The 21,053-nt window shown below is 41.2% G+C and overlaps 1 protein-coding gene and 1 long non-coding RNA gene across 7 annotated transcripts in view; both read left to right on the top strand.

Annotated features, from left to right (window-relative positions):
- The first annotated feature begins 3,187 nt into the window (after window positions 1-3,187).
- On the top strand, window positions 3,188-5,606 carry LOC133109267 (uncharacterized). Its single transcript, XR_009704714.1, has 4 exons — window positions 3,188-3,288; window positions 3,935-3,964; window positions 4,334-4,484; window positions 4,583-5,606. It is a non-coding gene; the product is annotated as an uncharacterized LOC133109267 (long non-coding RNA).
- Window positions 5,607-6,256: 650 nt separating this feature from the next.
- Window positions 6,257-21,053, top strand: part of mipol1 (mirror-image polydactyly 1) — a 113,517-nt gene continuing 98,720 nt past the window's right edge. For 4 of the 6 annotated variants that reach the window (XM_061251359.1, XM_061251350.1, XM_061251341.1 and 1 more), the window contains exons 1-2: window positions 6,257-6,428; window positions 14,151-14,242. Coding sequence is in view for 3 of the 6 variants with exons in the window: in XM_061251341.1 (XP_061107325.1) it covers window positions 14,233-14,242 (10 nt within the window). In the remaining 3 variants the exon portion in view is untranslated. The remainder of the gene's footprint in view (window positions 6,429-14,150; window positions 14,243-21,053) is intronic. The other 2 variants (XM_061251331.1, XM_061251322.1) reach the window with 1 other exon arrangement.

The following is a 21,053-nucleotide window of genomic DNA, read 5'->3' as shown; positions in this document are numbered from 1 at the left end:
GATACATTATGGGGAGATTCCACTCACAACAGGTATTACATATACAGAGCTGCTTGGTGACGGTTGGAAACAATTTGTTGGTACTCACTAAAGGCAGTAGGCAGATATAGTTCTTATAATGCAGACAATACAGACAGTATTATGCACAAGACACTAGTATCCACAAGACCTGGTTAATCATTTGCAAAGAAAGTACACTCAGTGGCAGTTTTTTCATTTTTTTTTTGTGACGGGTGTTGTAAAAATAAAAATACAGGTACATCCATAAATCACACAAACAGATATACTCAATTGAACACCTTATTCATAGCCAAAACAAACATCCATGCATCCATCCATTATCTGAACCCGCTTATCCTGAGCAGGGTCGCAGGGGGGCTGGAGCCTATCCCAGCATACATTGGGCGAAAGGCAGGAATACACCCTGGACAGGTCGCCAGTCCATCGCAGGGCACACACACCATTCACTCACGTACTCATACCTACGGCCAGTTTAGACTCTCCAATCAGCCTAACATGCATGTCTTTGGACTGTGGGAGGAACCCACGCAGACACGGGGAGAACATGCAAACTCCACACAGAGAGGCCCCGGCCGACAGGGATTTGAACCCAGGACCTCCTTGCTATGAGGCAGCAGTGCTACCCACTGCACCATCCGTGGCGCCACCAAAACAAACATGACAAGTGTAATCACTAAATCAGGTAGCCTATTTCGAAAAAGGAAAACAAATAGGAAAATCAATAATTAATTGAAATTTGCACCAATAGTGAAAGTAAGACTCTTTAAACAATAAATTTAGATCTTCAACTATTTACAATTTACAAAACGTTTGGCTTCGGGGATGAACGAAACAAAGTCAACATCAAAATTAAGGCAAATATATATGAACTAAGTATTAGGATATGCTATTGATCAAATTAACTTAAGTTAATCAAATAAAGTTAAATAAATTAGCCTAAGTAAGTAAGGCATTTAACCAAAATAAGCAATTCAATAATAAAGCAATTTATCAAAAATCAATCCTTACTCAGAACAAATGATGAAAATTTTTTTGTGTGGGACATATCTAGTGTAAAATTTGTTTTTTGAATTCGGATGATTTTTTAACTAGAACAAGCTGGCTGACGGTGAATAGTGAACCATTTCGGACACAGCCTATGTGTTTTAGAATTTTGAAAACCAAATTAAAGTTTGTTAAAGCAGGCAGCTAAGTCACATGTATGTACGTATGTATGTACGTACAACGTCGTCACTCTCGAGATGTAGGGTGATGTCAGGTAAATTTGGACATCAGGTAAAATTGAACATATAAGCTTTTTCAGGCAATCACTGAAAACGTCTTTTAATTGCTGCTACAACACTACTCAACATTAAGCAATCGTTTTGATTGGTCTGTGGTAACCAGAAAGTGTGTGGCAAAACGTTGCGTTGCGTTGCGACATATCGAATTTAACTTTTTCATAATAGGCCAAAGGGTGTTAAACCAAAACAATCTGCATAACTGTATTATGATGAAGTGTTTTATGGAAGTATTTTAATTTTACTAGACATTAGTCAAAACTCTTATTTTTCGTGAATAAGAGTTTGAAGGACTGTCCCATTTTTACCAAAAGGTGTTTGGTAAAATGGGACAAGAATTTCAGCTAAATTGGGACACTCTTTTTAGGTGTTAATAATTTAAGATAGAGAATATTGCAATTAAATTTTTCTTTAAATGTTTTATTTCTTATTTCTCCCTTTTTCTCCCAATTTGTTAGCCAACGGTACCCTATCTAATCCAATTAGTGTTAGTTGGGAATACACCGCCCACACCCCATCCCTCGGCGGCCCGAAGGAGAACAACACCCCTCCGTCTCGTCTCGTGACCGTGATTCCGAGGCGCCCGGGTGCTGTTGTGCGCGGCGATCCGCCAACCCTGCCAAAGTCCCTCCCGCTGGAGCAGTGAGCCAATTATGCCGCTCCACGAGGGCCTGCCGAACTTGGCTTTTGCAGTTTAATCAATTATGCAAATTATTAATTTATTTACCTGATTCCCTATTTGACTTTGTCCAGCCCTGCTATAAGATATAATTACTATGCTCAATTGCTTGGTGTGTTTGAACGTCAGTAGTTTCTAAACAAGTATACTTTACAACATAATTTCAAAACAGAACATAATTGGAGTGGGTAACCAGCTTTTTTGGTGGTCTCCTGGTAATTCTACCAAAAAGTGTCTCAAATTACCTGATTCCACTATACACAGAAAACAGACATCAACAGACTCTGATATGACAAACATTCTCCTTTTGGCAGTTGATTTTAGAGTGTTGGGACATTTTCGATTGTTCCCGAACATGTCAGAAGATTGTTTTGCTAGCTCATTAGCTAGCTAGCTAAGCTACGTGGTTGGCATTCCCCCGAAAACAGGTGTTCTCTTTTACGCACCGACCAAAGACATCTACCGCACCGGAGTCATGCTTTGCAAACTGTTCGTTTTGTGGCAAATGCATCATTCTATGAGTTTGGTTTGGTAGAGTGTCCTGATTGCTGATACTTGCTAGTACTACACTGGCTCACAAGCTGATAGCTAACCAACTAGCCTTGCTAGCTATAAACAATCTTTCCTCGCTGACCGGAACCCAAAATTTGATATCAAAATTAATTATTTAACTGATATTAAAATACTGAAACTTGATGACAAATTTCACGAAAGTTGATAAAGAAAAATGGTAAATGGTAAAAGGGCATGCCATAGCCTTGAGTGTATTGGCGCGGCTGCAGTCTGCCTGAAATTAACATCTTCATTATGAAGGCCACAGCTCATTACACAGTCAGCGAATGCGACTGCCTAACAAACGCGCATTTTGCCAAAGAGACAGATCTTAAACAGCGCAGGTGTTTAGTGCATTCAGTATCTTCACTGCGTGTATCGGCTGCCACGTAAAAGCGTGTCCAGTGCAGGACAAACTGTACATATTCCAGCTGTGGCAGCTAGCGTCGTTTGAATTAAATGCGAGATGTAATGTTGCAGTTAGTTTCACTATTGTCGCCTAAGAGTCGGCGTTCTTCTCTGTTCCAATGTTCCAATATGTTCCAATATTGGAGCCAATCACGGGCCGTCCCTTGTTCCAATTTACAACTTTGACCAACTTTGACAAAGCTGCTCGGCCAATCGGATGGCCGGATTTGTTCCAAATTCGTCACGTGTTTGTTCCAATTTCATCACCTGTTTAGCCGGCCAATTGTAGCTCTTCCTCCGTTTTGACTCAAATCGGCGCGCCGGCCATTGCTCTCGCATCGGTGAAAGGTAAGCTTTCAATGCGTTTTCTAATGAAATTTATATTAAAATCGGAAGAATGATTTATATTTTCGTGTTCGCGATGGTCAGAGCGGGCTAGCCGGTTGGCTTTCTAGCCGTTTTTCGGGCTGTTTAATACGTCTGTATGACTTAAACGGCACCGAACTCGTTAACGTTAATACACAGAATGAATGAACTTTCCGGGCGTATAAACACATTATGTATGTATTTTTACATTAGAAATATATCGTAAGACAAAGCTGGCATGTCGCACGTTTCGTCTTAATTATAAAACGTAATATTAGTTTGCTTGCAAGGTGTATAGCTGCTTTGGCAAGCTAGCTACCGACCGAACCGGAACCATACAGTAGAATCGGTGTGTACAGTACGAGTAATGTTTTCACTCCCCAGTGTAATAATTTCTTTCGAAATGTTTAAGAAATGTTTTGGCATAAACGACAACTGTCAGTCAGTAATGGCATCTCAGTCGCTCATATAAAATATATCACAATTTAAAGCATACTTTATGTAACTTCCCATATTCTCAAACCTTGTGATTTGTTTGCATCTTTATTTTGACTGTGTTTTATAAAGTACTGTCAGTTTGGTATAATACAATTTGAATTAACTGTTGTTTCATTGTACTATTTATCAGAGAAAGAAGGATCTCTTTGAAATAGGAATGGTAGGTTTGGGTAAGAGATTCAATGTGTTTATGCATGCTTTGTACCTTTGTCCTGTCATCCATCCATCGCTGCCTAGCTGTGGCTTTCACCCTGCGCGTAACTGCAACTTTTGCATTTCCCTGTCTTAGAGGCTCATCTTTCTTTTTGATCACACCCATCTTCTCCTGCACCCCCTGGTGTACTGGCACTGGGCAAATTTATGGCATTACTGTAGATGCACTTTCTAATGTACATCACTGACAGCCATAATAACTATGACACTTATTTGGGCTGAGCTGCTTGTAATCATAGTTAAAAAGCATCTCATTTCAATGCTTGATTGACACAAACACATAGGTTTTTGTTTTAAGATTATTTTTATTTTTTAGGTACGTCTCTGCAAAGGCGATCCTGCTGTCGTAGAGGTCCCACACCCGCTCCCCCCGCCTGCACCTCCCACCACTGCCGTCGGAGGAGAAGAGGAGGGACGGGCCGAAGCCACAGCCTCTTTGAGTTGAACCAGCGCACTCTCTCCCAGTGGTAAGTGGTGGCACGATGCAGAAATTGTATGCCGTAATCCTGTGATGTGTAACTTTCTGCTGACTGACATGCTAACATGTGGTGTTTATTGCTCTCAGGTTCTCCCGGAGGCAGAAGGCGTGGGAGAGAGCTGTGCTTCAGCAGGACGTGGTGGGTACCCGCATCCCTGACAGCGTGAGGAGAAGTACATCTGCCTAAAGTGCGGACAGCCGAAACAGCGGCAATTTGGCCATAGCCATTTGGGCACTGCTGCCGGCAAATCAGTGCAGGAGTGGTTGGCAGAGATGAAGGACACTCAGGGACGCTGATCCACTGGCTGGGTGGAGGACGCTTTTATTGTATATAGTTCTGTGATCTGCCCTCTTCTTGGACCGATACCATGGCGAGGTGTAGAGGCTTGCGTGTGCTGAAGACCCTCAGAGCTACATTGCCTGCAGTCCTTGGACTGAGGTGAAGCACCAGACAAAAGCCGATCCTGCAATGTGAACATTGAAATGTCAAAAGTGTGCCCTTGGCTGCATTTGTAATGGACACTTTTTTTATATGGACACAGTAAAGCTCCCAGTGGTGTGCATCAATGTTTCCCATTTTGTATAGTGCTGTTACTTTATGTCTAAAGTTCAGCATAATTAAGTATGTTTTTTAAACACAATTGTATTACAGTGAAGCAGCTTGTGCATCAATGTTTGGATCATTGCATATTGCAATCATTTAAGGAAATGCTTGTGAAAGGAAATGCTTGTCTTTTGTTTCTGAATTTAACAATACTTGATTTGAGTCTTTGAAAGTGAGAACGATTTCCTTCCTTCTCATGCATACAAGTCAAAGCTTCAAAGCTTTTAATGTCCTTCCTTCTCCTGCATCACTGACTGTCTAGACAGGCAGGCAAGCAGGCAGTCAGTCAGTCCCAAGCCAATTATCCCTGCCAAATGTGTTTTGGATTGTGTACTGCAATCGCTGTTTTATCTAACAAAAGTAACTAAAAAAGTCATCAATAGAGTCAGTGAAAAGCAAACTCTTTTCTCTGTCTTTTTTATTTTGTCTTTTTATTTCAGTTAGTTAATACATTGCATTGATGTTCACAATTACAACATCTCTGTATAATGCATTTCTGCTGCAGAAATCAACGTGTTGTATAAGAATAAAACATGCACAGAAAGCCAATAGTCTCTCTGCATTATTCTGACAAGTTACATTTTCTGACATTCTGCATTTGAAGTGACCGTTCATTAAAAATTCTACACATTACAATTCCTGACATTCAAATTATGTGCATTTACAATTAAAATTTCTGACAATCTGCAAATTCATAGTTCCAATGCAGTTAATGCCTATACGTGTACATATAGCGCCAGTTACTAATATAGAGCCAATACATGTACAGAAATAGTTCCTATACTATTTGGCTCTTGAATTCTGCATATACACAACGCAACAGATAATTCGGCAATTCGGCCAGGGTCGGATTCGAACCTCAGACCAAGCGCAGGGCGCGGGGGGCCCTGCGGGCCCCTCCTTTCTCCACTGAGAAGAATGAACGGTGGCCTTTGCCGAGATAGAATGGGAATGTCCTGTGGGAGGTACCAAAAAGTATCCCAATTTTACATAGTTCACCCAATAAGTCAAATGAAACGGCCAAGTGTAAACGGGGTCAATGTGTATCATCAACACAAGTATTTAAAAATGTGTAGCCCTAATAATTGCCTACATTGCCTAAATTACTATAATCGACTGCCCTCTTGTGGACAGGATGCGCCTAGTGTGCAACCGGATCCTCGATTCACTTTCCACCGTTTTCCCGTTCCCTACATGAAGTCTTCCTTGTGGGTCTTCCAATGGATATGCTATATGACAAATGCGGAAGAAAAGTTTTTCAAGGAAATTGAGAGTTTGGTGGCAAAAAGAAAGCCAGAAGAATTAACGAAAAGGTTGTATTCCCCTGTGGTAAGTGATTTAAAGTCTCCCCAAAAAAATAAAGTGTGTTTAGTAATTTAGCGGCCACTTGGTACAAGTTCGTATCTTGCCTGTGTAATTGAATCACATACATTTTACAGGACAATTGTAATTCAAGAGAATCTGGAAATTAAAATGAGAAAAATCCTTTAATAGAATAATAAGATAATCAGTTTGTAATGTAAAATATTTAGCTTACGTAAAATGGTGAACGGGCGTGCTTGACCTGTGGAGTAGCCTAGTTACCGTGCTGATCGTACTACTTATGTTTGTTTGGAAGTTTATGATCTGTGCAGAAATCTGTAAATATTTAAGAGGTAAAATGGAAAATTGTTTAAGTTTGTAATGCTTTGTTTTGTCTGAACCAAATGCGTGACGTGGCTCTCAGTCAAACGAAGCATAACCTCTTCTGACGACAATTGCTTTCTATAGTTTTACATTTTAATTTTCGCGTATGGATTTTGAGTAGCCTAATGTCTGTTGCATTGAACGCATGCATATTCGCTATTTTACGAAAACAAAAAAGGCGAATCCTAAGTGATTCCCGAGGGTTCCTTTCTTGACCTGGAAGTGCTACCAGGTGCCTGTTGCTGAGGTGAGCGGAGACGCCGGTTGTTTTGGAAAAATATCAAATTGCAAATGACATCAAAGCAGTGTCGCTGTCAGTACCGTCAGGAATATGGACGCAAGAAACAGAGCTCATGACGTTCATAGCGCGCTCTTGAGAGCCAAAAGAAAAATGTCAAGCCTACAAAACGAAGTTTCAGAGAAGTAAGTGCATGCTGTAAACGTTATAATGTTTAGATTTTGAATTGTGCTGTACATTGTGCGTCAGGTAATAGTACAAGCTTATTGATAACCGCGCAGCAGGTTGACATCACGCACCTGCTTTGGAGAATTCTTGCTACATTATCGTGCAGATTTGTTGGCCTTTTTTTTGAATGATCACGGAGTTATTTCATGAAGGAAATCTGAAAGTTTAACACTTGTTCTAATTTGCTGTGTTAAGTTTTTGGAAAAATAAATGATCGTGAATCGTTTCTTAACCCACTCTAACTTGTCCTTTTGTATGCATAATTGTAATAATACAACATTGACATGGCTCTTAGGTCTTGACATACTCATGTGTCGTTGGTCAGTGACACATTTTTGGTTATTTTGGTTTTGTACTCTAGCACTTTGTGTTTGAAAGGATACAACGGCGATACGGTTGAAGTGCAGCGTGTCAGCTTTACTTAGAGGGTATTTTCATCCGTATCGGATGAACCGTTTGGAAATGACAGCACCTTTTGTACATGATCCCCCCATTTTAAGGTACAAGTATTTGTTGAATTGGCGTCAAAGATTTTTTTCGTTAGGCAGGTGTATTCATTTGTGTTGTTAGTGAATGCAGAAGAGAGCTGTTGATGTCTAGTCTTGATTCTAGACTTTGCAATTGCCTTTGGAGTGTGTTGTTTGGGTGTGGCCTGTAGCATAGTGGTTAAGGTACATGACTGGTGACTGGGACCCGCAAGGTTGCTGGTTCGAACCCCAGTGTAGCCACAATAAGATCCGCACAGCCGTTGGGCCCTTGAGCAAGGCCCTTAACCCTGCGTTGCTCCAGCGGAGGTTTGTCTCCTGCTTAGTCTAATCAACTATATGTCGCTTTGGATAAGAGCGTCTGCCAAATGGCATTCATGTAATGTAATGTGTGACAACATGAGGAAGACACCAGTGATGATGGCCCTCATAAGGATCAGAAATGAAAATCAGGAACAGTCAAAAGTTTGGGTTTAAGTCACTGGGTGAACTGGGCAAGTGCGCAGGGCGCTGCACCATGACAAGATTTGCAAAAATGGAAATCCTTGAATAATCCATGGCTTTGCAAAGAGCAGGTAATTTAATGAACATTTTCATACTCTGAGCTATGGTAACGGTCATCACAATGAGACATTCAAAGCCTAGTGGTGCTGAATGTAGAAACACAGGCAAAGTGGAAAAGTTTGGAAAGCTGTCCAAAATTAGATTTTTTTCTCAAAAGGTTCCGATACTGCTCAAGAAGCTAACCTTAGTCTAGCTTGTTCTAGTGACGCAGTGACTAGCCTAGCTTCGGAACATAAAGACTAGAGGAATGGAAAGACGAAGCGGATGAGGAGGAGGATATTTTTCTACAACTGCAATCACAGGAGCCAGCGGTTCCAGCAGCCAAAGATGGCACTGAATAAAGAAATTAGTCCATAGTGTTTGCCAGTGGAAAAAAGGGCAATGTTTTTCCAAGTTCAGATGATGGCCCAGCAATAAGCTTTCTACCAGAAGAGAACTACAAGTGAAAAGTTTTTCTCCCCCTGGTTGGTGCAGCTCTAATCAGTCTTACGTGATCCCATGATCCAAAGCATACCAACTCATCTGTGAAACATGGTGGAGGGGGTGTTATGGCTTGGCCCTGTATGACTGCAGGAAAAATGAAGTCTCCAGAAATATTATATCTGCTCAAATAAAATCAAATGCCCCCAAACTTATTGGACGGCACTTCATCGTGCAACAAGACAATGACACGAAACATTGTTAGAGCACTGCTTGAGCGACACAGGGGTTTTTGACGGCCAAAAAGTGGAAAATGGCCGAGTCAATCACCGGATATGAATCCAGTTCAACATGTGCTGAAGAGGAGACTGGAGGCAAAAAGTCCCCAAAACTAGCAGGAACTGAAGACAGCTGCAGTATAGGCCTGGCAGAGGAGGAACACCAGGGAAGATACCCTGTGTCTGGTGATGTTTGTGCTTCATAGACTTCAAGCAATAAATGGTGTATGGTTAAGGCATTGGACATTGATGCAGGCATCAGTTCAATTCAGTTGCGCACCAAAGACCAGCGTTCACACCTTGGTCCTGTCAGACCACAAGGGAGTGGCAATGATTAAGCTGTCATGCCGAGGGAGGGACTCGGGACTCGGTGGGGAAGATTGCCACATGCAAGTGTCCCTGACCTCCTCGGAATCACGGTCTGGGGCAGAGACGCACGGCTTGAAGAAGGCGCATCGTTCTCATTCCGCCTGCCGAGGGGCAGGGTTGTGACAGTGCTTCCTCAATTGTACATGGGAACTGGCGACAATTGGCCACAAAATTGGGAGAAAAGGGGGAAAAAAATCCGAAACAGTAAAAAAAACAGTATTATAAGGTGGGGGTTCTATACAAAAGGTTTTAGAATTATTAAATGGTTCATACAATATGGATAAAAAAACCATCAAATTAAAGGTGACAGGAAAGGATAGAGATTGTCTACCTCCACTTTTTTAAGTATCTGACCTAGGGTTTCTCAGTCCATGGCCAGGAAATGATGAGTCTAAAGTATGGCTGAAAAGACTGTGAAACACCCTCACCCCTGGGAGCACCCAAAGCAGTGCGAAATGACTGTGATGGGGCCAAACTACAAACACTTGGCAGTTGTATTTAGGCAATAATCACACAAATGTGCAAAATTTTTTTGCATTTGAATGTATTTAAAAACTTTTTTTCCTCAGCCTGAATTTCCCACTAAAAGTTCGCCAAAACTGTCTGGGTGTGGTAATGAGAACTGTGATTGACAGACTGTGCCCCCACTTTCCGCACATTGTTGTTTGTTACCATAGCTACCTCCATGATACGCGCTCATCTTGGGAAACTGAATTTTCACAAGCTAGCTAACTTAGTATATCAACTATCGATAGCTACGGTAAGAACGCTGACTTATCCAATAATAATTGTTGCTTGCTAGCTAGCCAAGTTAAGATAAAAGCACAACTATAAAGTCCTTATGACGGGAAACTAGCTAGCAAGCTAAATGAGTCTAATAGTCCTTAAAAGGCAGTTTAATTTAAGTAAACGTAATGTGTGTCAAATATTTGCATTGTCTTGCCTGTAGGCCAGCAGCGCAAACTATGGGTCACGAGTTATTGGGGAGGGATAAGGGGAGTGGCTATCCTCATGTGACGCACACAAGGAGAACATTCTCAATCAGTTGAAAATAGGATGATGAATGAAATGCTTACCTCTCCAAAAGTAAAGAATGGACATATTTAATTGTGTTTCTGCAATGCCCTCTTGTGCAAATTGCATATCAAAACCTAGAAAGTGTGACCAACCACCATGTTACTTCTTTAACAACTCAAAATGACTGAAAATGACTCCCATTAACATAAAGGTTCTTTAAAAATGTCATTTGGACAGATCAGGGGGTGACAAGGTGTGGAGGCAAAAAGGAACTGCACAAAGGGGGTGTTATAATTTGGGCATGTATGGCTGCCACAGGTACTGGCTCACTTGCCTTAATTGTGATTTTAACTGTTGATAGCAGCAGCAGAATTAATTCTTAAGTGTGCAGAAGCATCATTTTAGTTTACATTTTACATTTTAGTCATTTGGCAGACGCTTTTAATCCAAAGCAATTCACAAGTGCATAGGTTATTCCACAATGCATCTTATCTGTTCAAGTTCACTCATGCCTCCAAACTCACTGGATGATGCTTCTTCCCAGAGCAAGGTCCCAAACATGAATGCTCTCTTTCTTCTTAATTATGTTCCAAATATTTTTTTTGGTAAGTCTATTATTGGCCTATATCTCCAACACTTTTTTTTTCTTATTTCCTAGCCTCATAATGGCTTCCTTGACCTTGATTGGCACAATTCTACTCATGTTGACAAACAAAGGCACTAGAAAGCCTAGAGTCAAAACTAGATAACTCCACACTTTCTTATACCTGCACTAAGGTATAAAAATACACCTGAATCTGCTCAGAAGCCAACTGTCCACTTGCTTTTGGTCCCCTAAAATTATGTGCCATGGAGCACTGAGAGTAGGCAGGTTTCATTCCAACCAATCTCTTCACTTGCAATGTATTTCATAAATTGGCCAATTTGTGATTGAAATTGGAAATTTGGCAAATAATTGTTTCTAACTGATGAGAGTGAAAACTATGAACAATCACAACCTGTTATACTGGCCAACACTAGTTTCACATTACACTGCATGCAATCCCGTAACTTTCAAAGGGAGAATTGTAGATCAGGACCTTAGATGGTTAAATTGGAATAGGCATCCACTTTAGTAGTGCCCCAGTTTATTTTTAAATGTTCAGAGTGAGTGGTTGCTTTTTTAGGAACTATTTGAAACAAAATCTGTATTCAACAACTTACACATTAAAAGCAAGCACAACATACTGTAGTAATCTGAGTTTTTATATGATCTTAGTGAGTACAGTTATTGTACACTTGTATTGCTTTCCAAGTGAAATGACTATTGTGGCCCTATATATGACAGTACCATTAACCACGTGATGCTATGTAAGTAACAAAAATTGAAACATTTACACATGAATTGTTTTCTCATTGAAGTAACTGCCCAACCATTTATTTTGAGTTACACCCAAAATAAGTATTTAAATCTAGTTGGTGAAATCTGAAACCAGCAAGACTGACTGTGGTTACTGCTTTCAAATTGTTTAATTGTATTGAGGCTTCCCAGCAATGCAAAATTATGTCATTTTCCTGTTGTAATGGGTCACAAGTCACAATCCGGTCATGTGAACTGGGTCTAAGTCATGACTCTGACTCTTGGTCAAAGGCAAAGGACAGAACAACACAGTTTTTTCATAACCTCACATTCTCCGCATCTGCAACAATATTCAGTTCTCATTTCTGTCTGCAGGGGCAGTTGCATATATACATATACAGTGGTGTGAAGAAGTGTTTGCCCCCTTCCTGATTTCTTATTTTTTTGCATGTTTGTCACACTTAAATGTTTCAGATCATCATCAAATTTAAATATTAATCAAAGACAACACAAGTAAACACAAAATGCAGTTTTGAAATGAAGGTTTTTATTATTAAGGGAGAAAGAAAAATCCAAACCTACATGGCCCTGTGTGAAAAAGTGATTGCCCCCCCCCCCTGTTAAAACATAACTTAACTGTGGTTTATCAAACCTGAGTTCAATTTCTCTAGCCACACCCAGGCCTGATTACTGCCACACCTGTTCTCAATCAAGAAATCACTTAAATAGGACCTGCCTGACAAAGTGAAGTAGACAAAATGATCCTCAAAAGCTAGACATCATGCCGAGGGCTAAAGAAATTCAGGAACAAATGAGAAAGAAAGTAATTGAGATCTATCAGTCCGGAAAAGGTTATAAAGCCATTTATAAAGCTTTGGGACTCCAGCGAACCACAGTGAGAGCCATTATCCACAAATGGCGAAAACATGGAACAGTGGTGAACCTTCCCAGGAGTGGCCGGCCGACCAAAATTACCCCAAGAGCGCAGCGACGACTCATCCAAGAGGTCACAAAAGACCCCACAACAACATCCAAAGAACTGCAGGCCTCACTTGCCTCGGCTAAGGTCAGTGTTCATGACTCCACCATAAGAAAGAGACTGGGCAAAAATGGCCTGCATGGTAGAGTTCCAAGACGAAAACCACTGCTGAGCAAAAAACATTAAGGCTTGTCTCAATTTTGCCAGAAAACATCTTGATGTTCCCCAAGACTTTTGGGAAAATACTCTGTGGTCTGACGAGACAAAAGTTGAACTTTTTGGAAGGTGTGTGTCCCATTACATCTGGCGTAAAAGTAACACAGTAAACAGTAAAATATGGTGGTGGTAGTGTGATGGTCTGGGGCTGTTTTGCTGCTTCAGGACCTGGAAGACTTGCTGTGATAAATGGAACCATGAATTCTGCTGTCCACCAAAAAATCCTGAAGGAGAATGTCCGGCCATCTGTTTGTGACCTCAACCTGAAACGAACTTGGGTTCTGCAGCTGGACAATGATCCAAAACACACCAGCAAGTCCAACTCTGAATGGCTGAAGAAAAACAAAATGAAGACTTTGGAGTGTCCTAGTCAAAGTTCTGACCTGAATCCTATTGAGATGCTGTGGCATGACCTTAAAAAGGCAGTTCATGCTCGAAAACCCTCCAATGTGGCTGAATTACAAAATTCCTTCACAGCGCTGTAAGAGACTCATTGCAAGTTATCGCAAACGCTTGATTGCAGTTGTTGCTGCTAAGGGAGGCCCAACCAGTTATTAGGTTTAGGGGGCAATCACTTTTTTCTCCCTTAATAATAAAAACCTTCATTTAAAAACAGCATTTTGTTTACTTGTGTTGTCTTTGACTAATATTTAAATTTGTTTGATCTGAAACATTTAAGTGTGACAAACATGCAAAAAAATAAGAAATCAGGAAGGGGGCAAACACCACTGTATACTCAGAAACTAGAAACTCATTGTTAAGTTATCTTCAAAGTGGTACCACAGCTTCAAAGCAGTTCTGAGCTTAGACCAGACAAAGAATGGAAAGCTGAAAGTGGTGAAATTTGTCATATAAACCCCCTGACCAGTGTGGTTTACTTTCTCAATTGAAATGTTATTTGCAATGTCTGTACAGACCCAAGGCTAAAGCATAGCCCCCTCCTGTGTGCGTATTGAGAGAGATTATCTGGACCCTTGCAGTAAATCTGGGAGGCAGCTCATATGACAGTCTTGCTTTTTCTCTGTGAGAAACCAGAGACATGGCTGAGTCTTGAGACTGCAGCCTGAGTTGGTGTCACGTTCTTCCTCAGCGTTTTTCAGTCCGGAAAATAGTGCAGTTCAGACTACTTTCAGGCTGATGGTGGAGGCTAAGGCAGGCAGCCGTGGCTTTGGTTTAAGGGACCCGGATCCTTGGCTCATCCTGGTCTAACAGACCTTTTTGTCTCGCCCCAGGGAGAGCTTTTCCGAGAGCAAGGAAGAGCTCCGTGGTGTGGCACAGACCCAGAGTAAAGAGCTGGGAGACTCACTGGTTGACATGTACAAAGGTAAGCTCTCACCCTGCCTGTTTCAGTGGGCATTTGCTAACGTGGCCTAAGAGTTTGTCAAGTAGTGCATGTTTTGCTTGTTTTCGCTTTAGTTTGCTTTATGTTCTGGTTGGTATTTATTTTTGGGCCATTCTACGCCAACTGCAGAATGATGGACCACAGCACCTTTTGGATTTTTCTATTTTTCTGTGTGTTGGTAGACAATTATGAGAGAGAGAATTCCTGAAAACTTGAGCTTCAAACTCAATTAATATTTCATTTTCCTGGTAGAGGCATTTAAAATTTGCCACCAAAGCGAATTCTTTCTAGAAAAGTTGATTATATAACTTCAAGATATTCAAAGTAAGTCGGGTGAAATTTGTTTTCAGGGTTTTGGGGCGGGTATGAATATGCCAGAAATGGCCAAATTGAATATTCCATGGGTCATATCTCAACTAATGTTATCAGTAACATGTTTATCTTTGCACTATGGGAAAGTGCTCCCAGGTGATACTCATTTAGAAATAAGATTTTTACTTTTGGAGATATGACTGCCCAAACCTTGTCAGTCATATCTCTAAAACAATAGTAGCTGCATGTTTTCTACAGACAAATTAATCTGTAGATACACATTCACAAAGATTTAGGGCTTGTCTTTACAAAGTTTTGAACCTCTTTCGTGCCACAATGCACTTTTCATTGTACCACCCGCAAACTTTAAATGGCTCTAGCTGATAAATGAAATGGAGTATGAAGCTCACGTTTTTTCAGGAATTCTACACTCTCTGAGCATTTATTAGGTAGACCTGTACACCAGCTTGTTAATGCAAATATTTAATCAGCCAATCATGTGGCAGCAACTAAGTGCATAAAACCATGCTGCATGGTCAAGAGGTTCAGCTGTTTTCCAGACACAAATGTCAGAATAGGGAAGAATTGAGATCCAAGTGACTCTGACTGTGGAATGATTGTTGGTGCCAGGCAGGGTGGTTTGAATATCTCAGAAATGGCTGATCCCCTGGGATTGTCCTGCACAACTGCAGATAATGGTGCAAAGAACAAAAAACACCCAATGAGCAGCAAAAAATACCTTGTTAATGAGACAGAGGAGAATGGCCAGACTGGTCAAAGCTGACAGGAAGGTGACAGTTACGCAAATAACCATGCATTACAACAGTGGTATGCAGAAGAGCCTTGTAACAATGTTTTAACACAAAAATCTTATCTATTGTACCTTTAAGTAAATGACTGCAACCTCTTTCACTTGGTGTTTGTTTTAGGTTTTTAAAAAAATTTTTTTTTTTTTTTTTTTTTTTTTTTTTTTCCATCCTGCTGCTATCATCATGAGTTAGATCATTAATAAAGATTAGTGAGCCCATTCTAGAAGCAGCCATGCAAGCCCAAGCCATGACACCTCCTCCACCGTGATTCACAGATGAGCTTGTATGTTTTGGATCATTTGGCCTTTCCATCACTTCAGTAGAGGTTAATCTTGGTCTTCAGTCCAATCTTCAGTCCATAAAACAGTCCAGAAAACCTTTGCATCTTGTGGTATAGACCTCTATATTGCTGATCTCTAAGTCTTTGAACGGTTGATTGAGATGCCTTCACCCCTGCCCTGTGGAGATTGTTTGTGATGTCACTGATTTCGGGTTGTGATGTCACCGTTTTGGGGTTTTTGAACTTCTGTTGTTCTCCTTGGTTGACCTGTTCGATGTCAGTTGCTCAGTATTGATTTCCCCTCATTTCTAAGCTTCAAAATGGCTTGCATTTCTTCCAAAGACAGCTCTCTGGTCTTCATATTGGTTCATCTTTTCTAACAAAAATGCAGTCTTCACAGGCAAAACCCAAGGCTAAAATCATCTGGGCAACAAGAATCACCTGTCAGTAACATGTTCCAATACTTTTGCTCACCTAAAAAGTGTGTGTTTTGATAAGGTGATATGTTCTAAGATTTTTAACAAATCTTGATAAAAATACCAGGAAATATAAGCTGAAATTCAGATCTGTGATCTTTTGTTTTTACCTCAAACTCAATTGTCTTCAGTGTGTAGTAAAAACAAAGGAATTGACCTTGCTGTTCCAATAATTTTGGTGGGGACTGTAGATGTGTATACAGGTCAAATTGTAGCAATAGCTCTTTTTTAAAATCTGTGCATAAAGCCTAGGAATCCCATGTGTAGGAGTCTATTTTCATAATAATAATTCGAATTCATTCATAATTCATAATTCGAATTTTCATTTGATCTCAGGTTTGGGATTGCTGTTTTGCTCTTTTGGGAGTTTGACAAGCTTTAGTTGGGCTACTTGGTCATCTCTGCTTGAATTAGTTACTCTAGCAGCTGCATAACCCTAGAATCATTGTGATTATTGAAGTCTTTCTGGCCACAGATGGAAGCAGTGACCTTTTGAATGTGTAAATGAAAGCAGTACGGATGAGTGGATGCTTTTGGCTTCTACATCTCAAAGTTGACAAATGATACAAAAAAAAGAAAAGAAAACCATATTATGCTCTGCAAGGACTCATGTCTGCTTGTTTTGTTTGTCATACTGATCGTGAGCTACAGGGCCTATTCATTTTAATAAAAATTACAAGCTTATCTTAGGTATTCTCATTTATAGGAAGTGGAGTGGCTTAATTTATAGGGATACTTCTAATCCAAAACATTGTGCTCTAGGTAATAAAATGCTACTTACTTGGGCTCTGAAACTAAATTAATGTGATATTTGTTTATTCTATTGCCCCAAAGATTTAATATGCAAATCAGCAAAATCGGTCCTTCCCCAAGTATAGAAAGCTCCATTTCTGTGTATACATAATTATTCCAGTGATCTGCATTCACACGGACTTGGGTACGAAGAACATCAAAACAGTCTGTTTTTTTATTTTTATTCAAGACTCTTAGGCTGTCCTTCAGGAATATTGATGATTAAATTAATCATTAATAATTTAGATTTGTTTCAAATGATTTGTTTTAAATAACAGGTATATGAATACTGATTCAAATAAGCAATCTATAATAATTGTTGAATAAGACGGTTATTAACAAAAGTTTGTATACTTTAAAATTCGGATTAGTCATTCAGACTTTAGGAAGCCTGTTGTTTTCAAAGTTTCTGTAATAGCAGATCCTCATTCATTGGTGTTGACAAAGCCAACATGCAGGTCTGCATAAATTGAAATATGTAGATCAGAAGATGAACCGCTAGCCACTGGAGGGCAGACTTGCCATTCAACTCAAGCATACTTGCACATACAGTGACTTGCCTTGAATGCTTGTGTTCCACTCTCAAAGAGACCAACTTTGCTATTGAGGGGTTATTCTTTCTCTGTAGAAAGTCAAGCATCAGATGTTTCAGCTGGAGATATTCTTATATATAAAGTAAGTAGACTGGAAAGAGTGGGGATGTGGGCTTTACTTTCAGAGAGGGTGCGTCCTCGTCTGACTTCTTGAAATTAACATTGTCACTTGGTCTATTAACGCCCTAAGTCTCACCGACCCAGGGCTACTGAGATTTCTTTAAAAAAAATTTTTTTACATTCATTCCTTTTCTTCATGATGCAATTTTCAATCACTATGGTAGCAAGATATACCATTTGAAAGCACTAAAACTCACTGTTCTATCCGTATAACCTATTTTAACATGCCATTGCTGTAGCAACAACAGTTCCTTATTTTGTAACATGTGGGTGGTAAAACGTGTGGGGGGACCTCACCTTCTCTGCATTTTGGAAATCCACATACTACAAGAAATAAGGTAATGTCAGTGTTCTTTTCATGAAAAAGGTCCAGCGGACCAAATTCATAATAGTATCTAATTCTAGGGTGGCCTGTAGTGTGGTGGTTATGGTAAATGACTGGGACAGGCAAGGTTGGAGGTTCGAATCCCAGTGTAGCCACAATAAGATTTGCACAGCCGTTGGGCCCTTGAGCAAGGCCCTTAACCCTGCATTGCTCCAGGGGAGGATCGTCTCCTGCTTAGTCTAATCTGATAGAATATCCATTGTTTTCTTAGAATTTCTCTGGAGGAATTATCATTGTTGTCTGTTTCACCATTTTATACTTCTACAAAGGACTTATAGGGATGTTTTGCATAGAACGGTCTTTTTAGAACACGATGAGCCCAAGTACGAGCGTCCCTGACCAGTATTGGTGATGTAGTTGCAGAGAAAATGCGTGAAAGAGAATTCTGTATAACTTGTTGGTTAAACATACCACTTTGCACTGTAAGGGCAATAATAAATTTTTTTAAAACACATGCTTGCAAACTGCCAGCAAGATAATGCAAGTGCACATTGTCCCCATGGAGAGTGAGGAATACTATGAGGGAGGCCACCAAGAACCCAAGGATCACAATTTTAGAATTTCAGAGATTGGTTGCATCTTTGGGTCACCAAGTCTCAAAAAGAGACATAAAATGCCTCCTCCCTACCAACAAACTAAAACCTACGAATACCCATGAAAGGTGGCGCAAAGAAAGCCCCTAACGCCATGTCATTTAAGTTATGACTGGAAGAAAGTGCTATGGTCAGATGAGACCAACATTGAACTATTTGGCCATAAACACCATCAACAGTTTGTCAGCAAAAGAAGAATGCATACAAGAAGTGCCTCATATCTACTATCAAATATGGTGGTAGGTCATTGATGTTTTGGAGAGGTTTTGCTGCCAGTGGTCTGGGGGCACTACTGAAGATCAATGGCACAATGATTTCAACAAAGTACCAGAAGATTTTGGCAGAAAGTCTTGTCACTGCTAGGACAAGATATAGGTAATAAGACAATCCACACAATAATGGTGAAGTGAGAACAACCATCTTGCAATGGCCATCTCAGTCAGTGAAAAGTTGCATGAAGGAATGGTCAAAATTCCCTCCAAATATGTTCTGTAACCTTATGACAAATGATAGGAAAAGACTCTGCTGTCATCTTTGCCAGGAGTGGGTGCACAAAGAATTACGTATTAGAAGTACATTTTTTATTTGAAAGATTTATGGCTTTGGTTGATTCCATTGACTCATGAATAAATAACACTATTACATTATTGGCATTTGGCAGACGCTCTTATCCAGAGCGACATACAACAAAGTGCATACCCATAACCAGGGGTAAGTGCGCTGAAAGACCCTTGAGGGAAGTACAATTTCAATTGCTACCCGTACAACAAAGATAAGGACAAGGGCCTATTTTTTTAAAAAATTAAAAATTTTTTTTTTTTTTTTTTTAAATCAACAAATAAACAAACAAACAACAAAGCAAAAGTGACCAAACTTAACTATCCAAATACTGCTTACCTAGCCAACTAAAAATACCGAAACACGACGCAAATCACAAAGACAGCAATTAAGGTTCACAGGGAGGTAGGGAGGGATGGGGAGAGGTGCTGCTTGAAGAGGTGTGTCTTCAGTTTGCGCTTGAAGGTGGGGAGAGATTCTACAGTTCTGACCTCAACGGGGAGTTCGTTCCACCACCGTGGAGCCAGAACAGACAGTAGTCGTGAGCGTGAGGTGGAGGTTCGGAGAGGGGGAGGTGCCAAGCGGCCTGTGGAGGCTGAACGAAGAGGTCTGACAGGGGTGTGGGGTCTGATGATTTTTTGTAGGTAAGCTGGGGAAGACCCCTTAACTGCTTGGAAGGCTAGCAATGTTTTGAATTTGATGCGAGGCACGACAGGCAGCCAGTGGAGGGAAGTAAGCAGGGGGGTGACGTGTATTTGGGAAGGTTGAAGACCAGACGAGCTGCTGCATTCTGGATAAGTTGGAGGGGTCTGATGGCGGACGCTGGGAGGCCAGCCAAGAGGGAATTGCAGTAGTCCAGGCGGGACAGAACCATCGCTTGGACCAGGAGCTGGGTCGAGTAGGGGGTGACAAAGGGGCGGATTCTCCGTATGTTGTATAGGAAGAACCTGCATGACCAGGTCACTGCTGCAATGTTCTTGGAAAGGGACAGTCTGCTGTCCATCACCACGCCGAGGTTCCTTGCACTGGGTGATGGCGTGAGTGTGGTATCCCCGAGGGAAATGAGAGATCCAGGTGGGGAGAGGTATTAGCAGGGATGAATATCATTTCACTCTTGCCTGGGTTGAGCTTTAGATGGTGGTTGTCCATCCCAGCATCCAGCTGGGAACGAGATGAAGAGTTGGGTATCGTCCGCATAGCAGTGGTAGGATAGCCTATGTGCAGTGATCACAGGGCCAAGGGAACGAGTGTAAAGAGAAAAAAGAAGCGGGCCTAGGACTGAGCCCTGGGGAACTCCTGTGGCAAAGGTCGATACTGTACCAGCCCGGGCAACCTGGAAGGAGTGACCAAAGAGGTAAGACTCAATCCAGTCCAGGGCTGTGCCACAGATGCCCGTTGCTGACAGGGCGGACAGGAGGATGGAGTGATCCACAGTGTCGAAGGCAGCAGGGAGATCTAGAAGAATGAGGACAGAGGAGAGGGAGGCTGCTCGTGCGGCATGGAGTGACTCACTGACGGAGAGGAGCGCGGTCTCTGTCGAGTGGCCCGATCTGAAGCCAGACTGATGGGGGTCTAGCAGATTGTTGTTAGAAAAGAAAGAAGAAAGTTGAGTAGAAGCGGCTCGTTCTATGGTTTTAGAAAGAAAAGGAAGAAGAGATACCGGGCGGTAGTTCTGGATGATGGAGGGATCCAGGGTAGGCTTTTTGAGCAACGGAGTGATGTGGGCCCTCTTGAAGGATGCGGGAAAACAGCCGGAAGACAGGGAGGAGTTGACAAGGGAGGTGACAAATGGGAGAATGTCTGGTGTGATAGTCTGGAGAAGAGAAGAGGGGATAGGGTCAAGGGCACAGGTTGTAGGGCGGTGGGAGAGCAGGA

This window comes from Conger conger, chromosome 1 (genome assembly GCF_963514075.1).
Source record: "Conger conger chromosome 1, fConCon1.1, whole genome shotgun sequence".
NCBI classification, from domain to species: domain Eukaryota; kingdom Metazoa; phylum Chordata; class Actinopteri; order Anguilliformes; family Congridae; genus Conger; species Conger conger.
The sequence above is the reverse complement of the archived record's forward strand: the minus strand, read 5'-3'. Positions and strand labels throughout refer to the sequence as shown.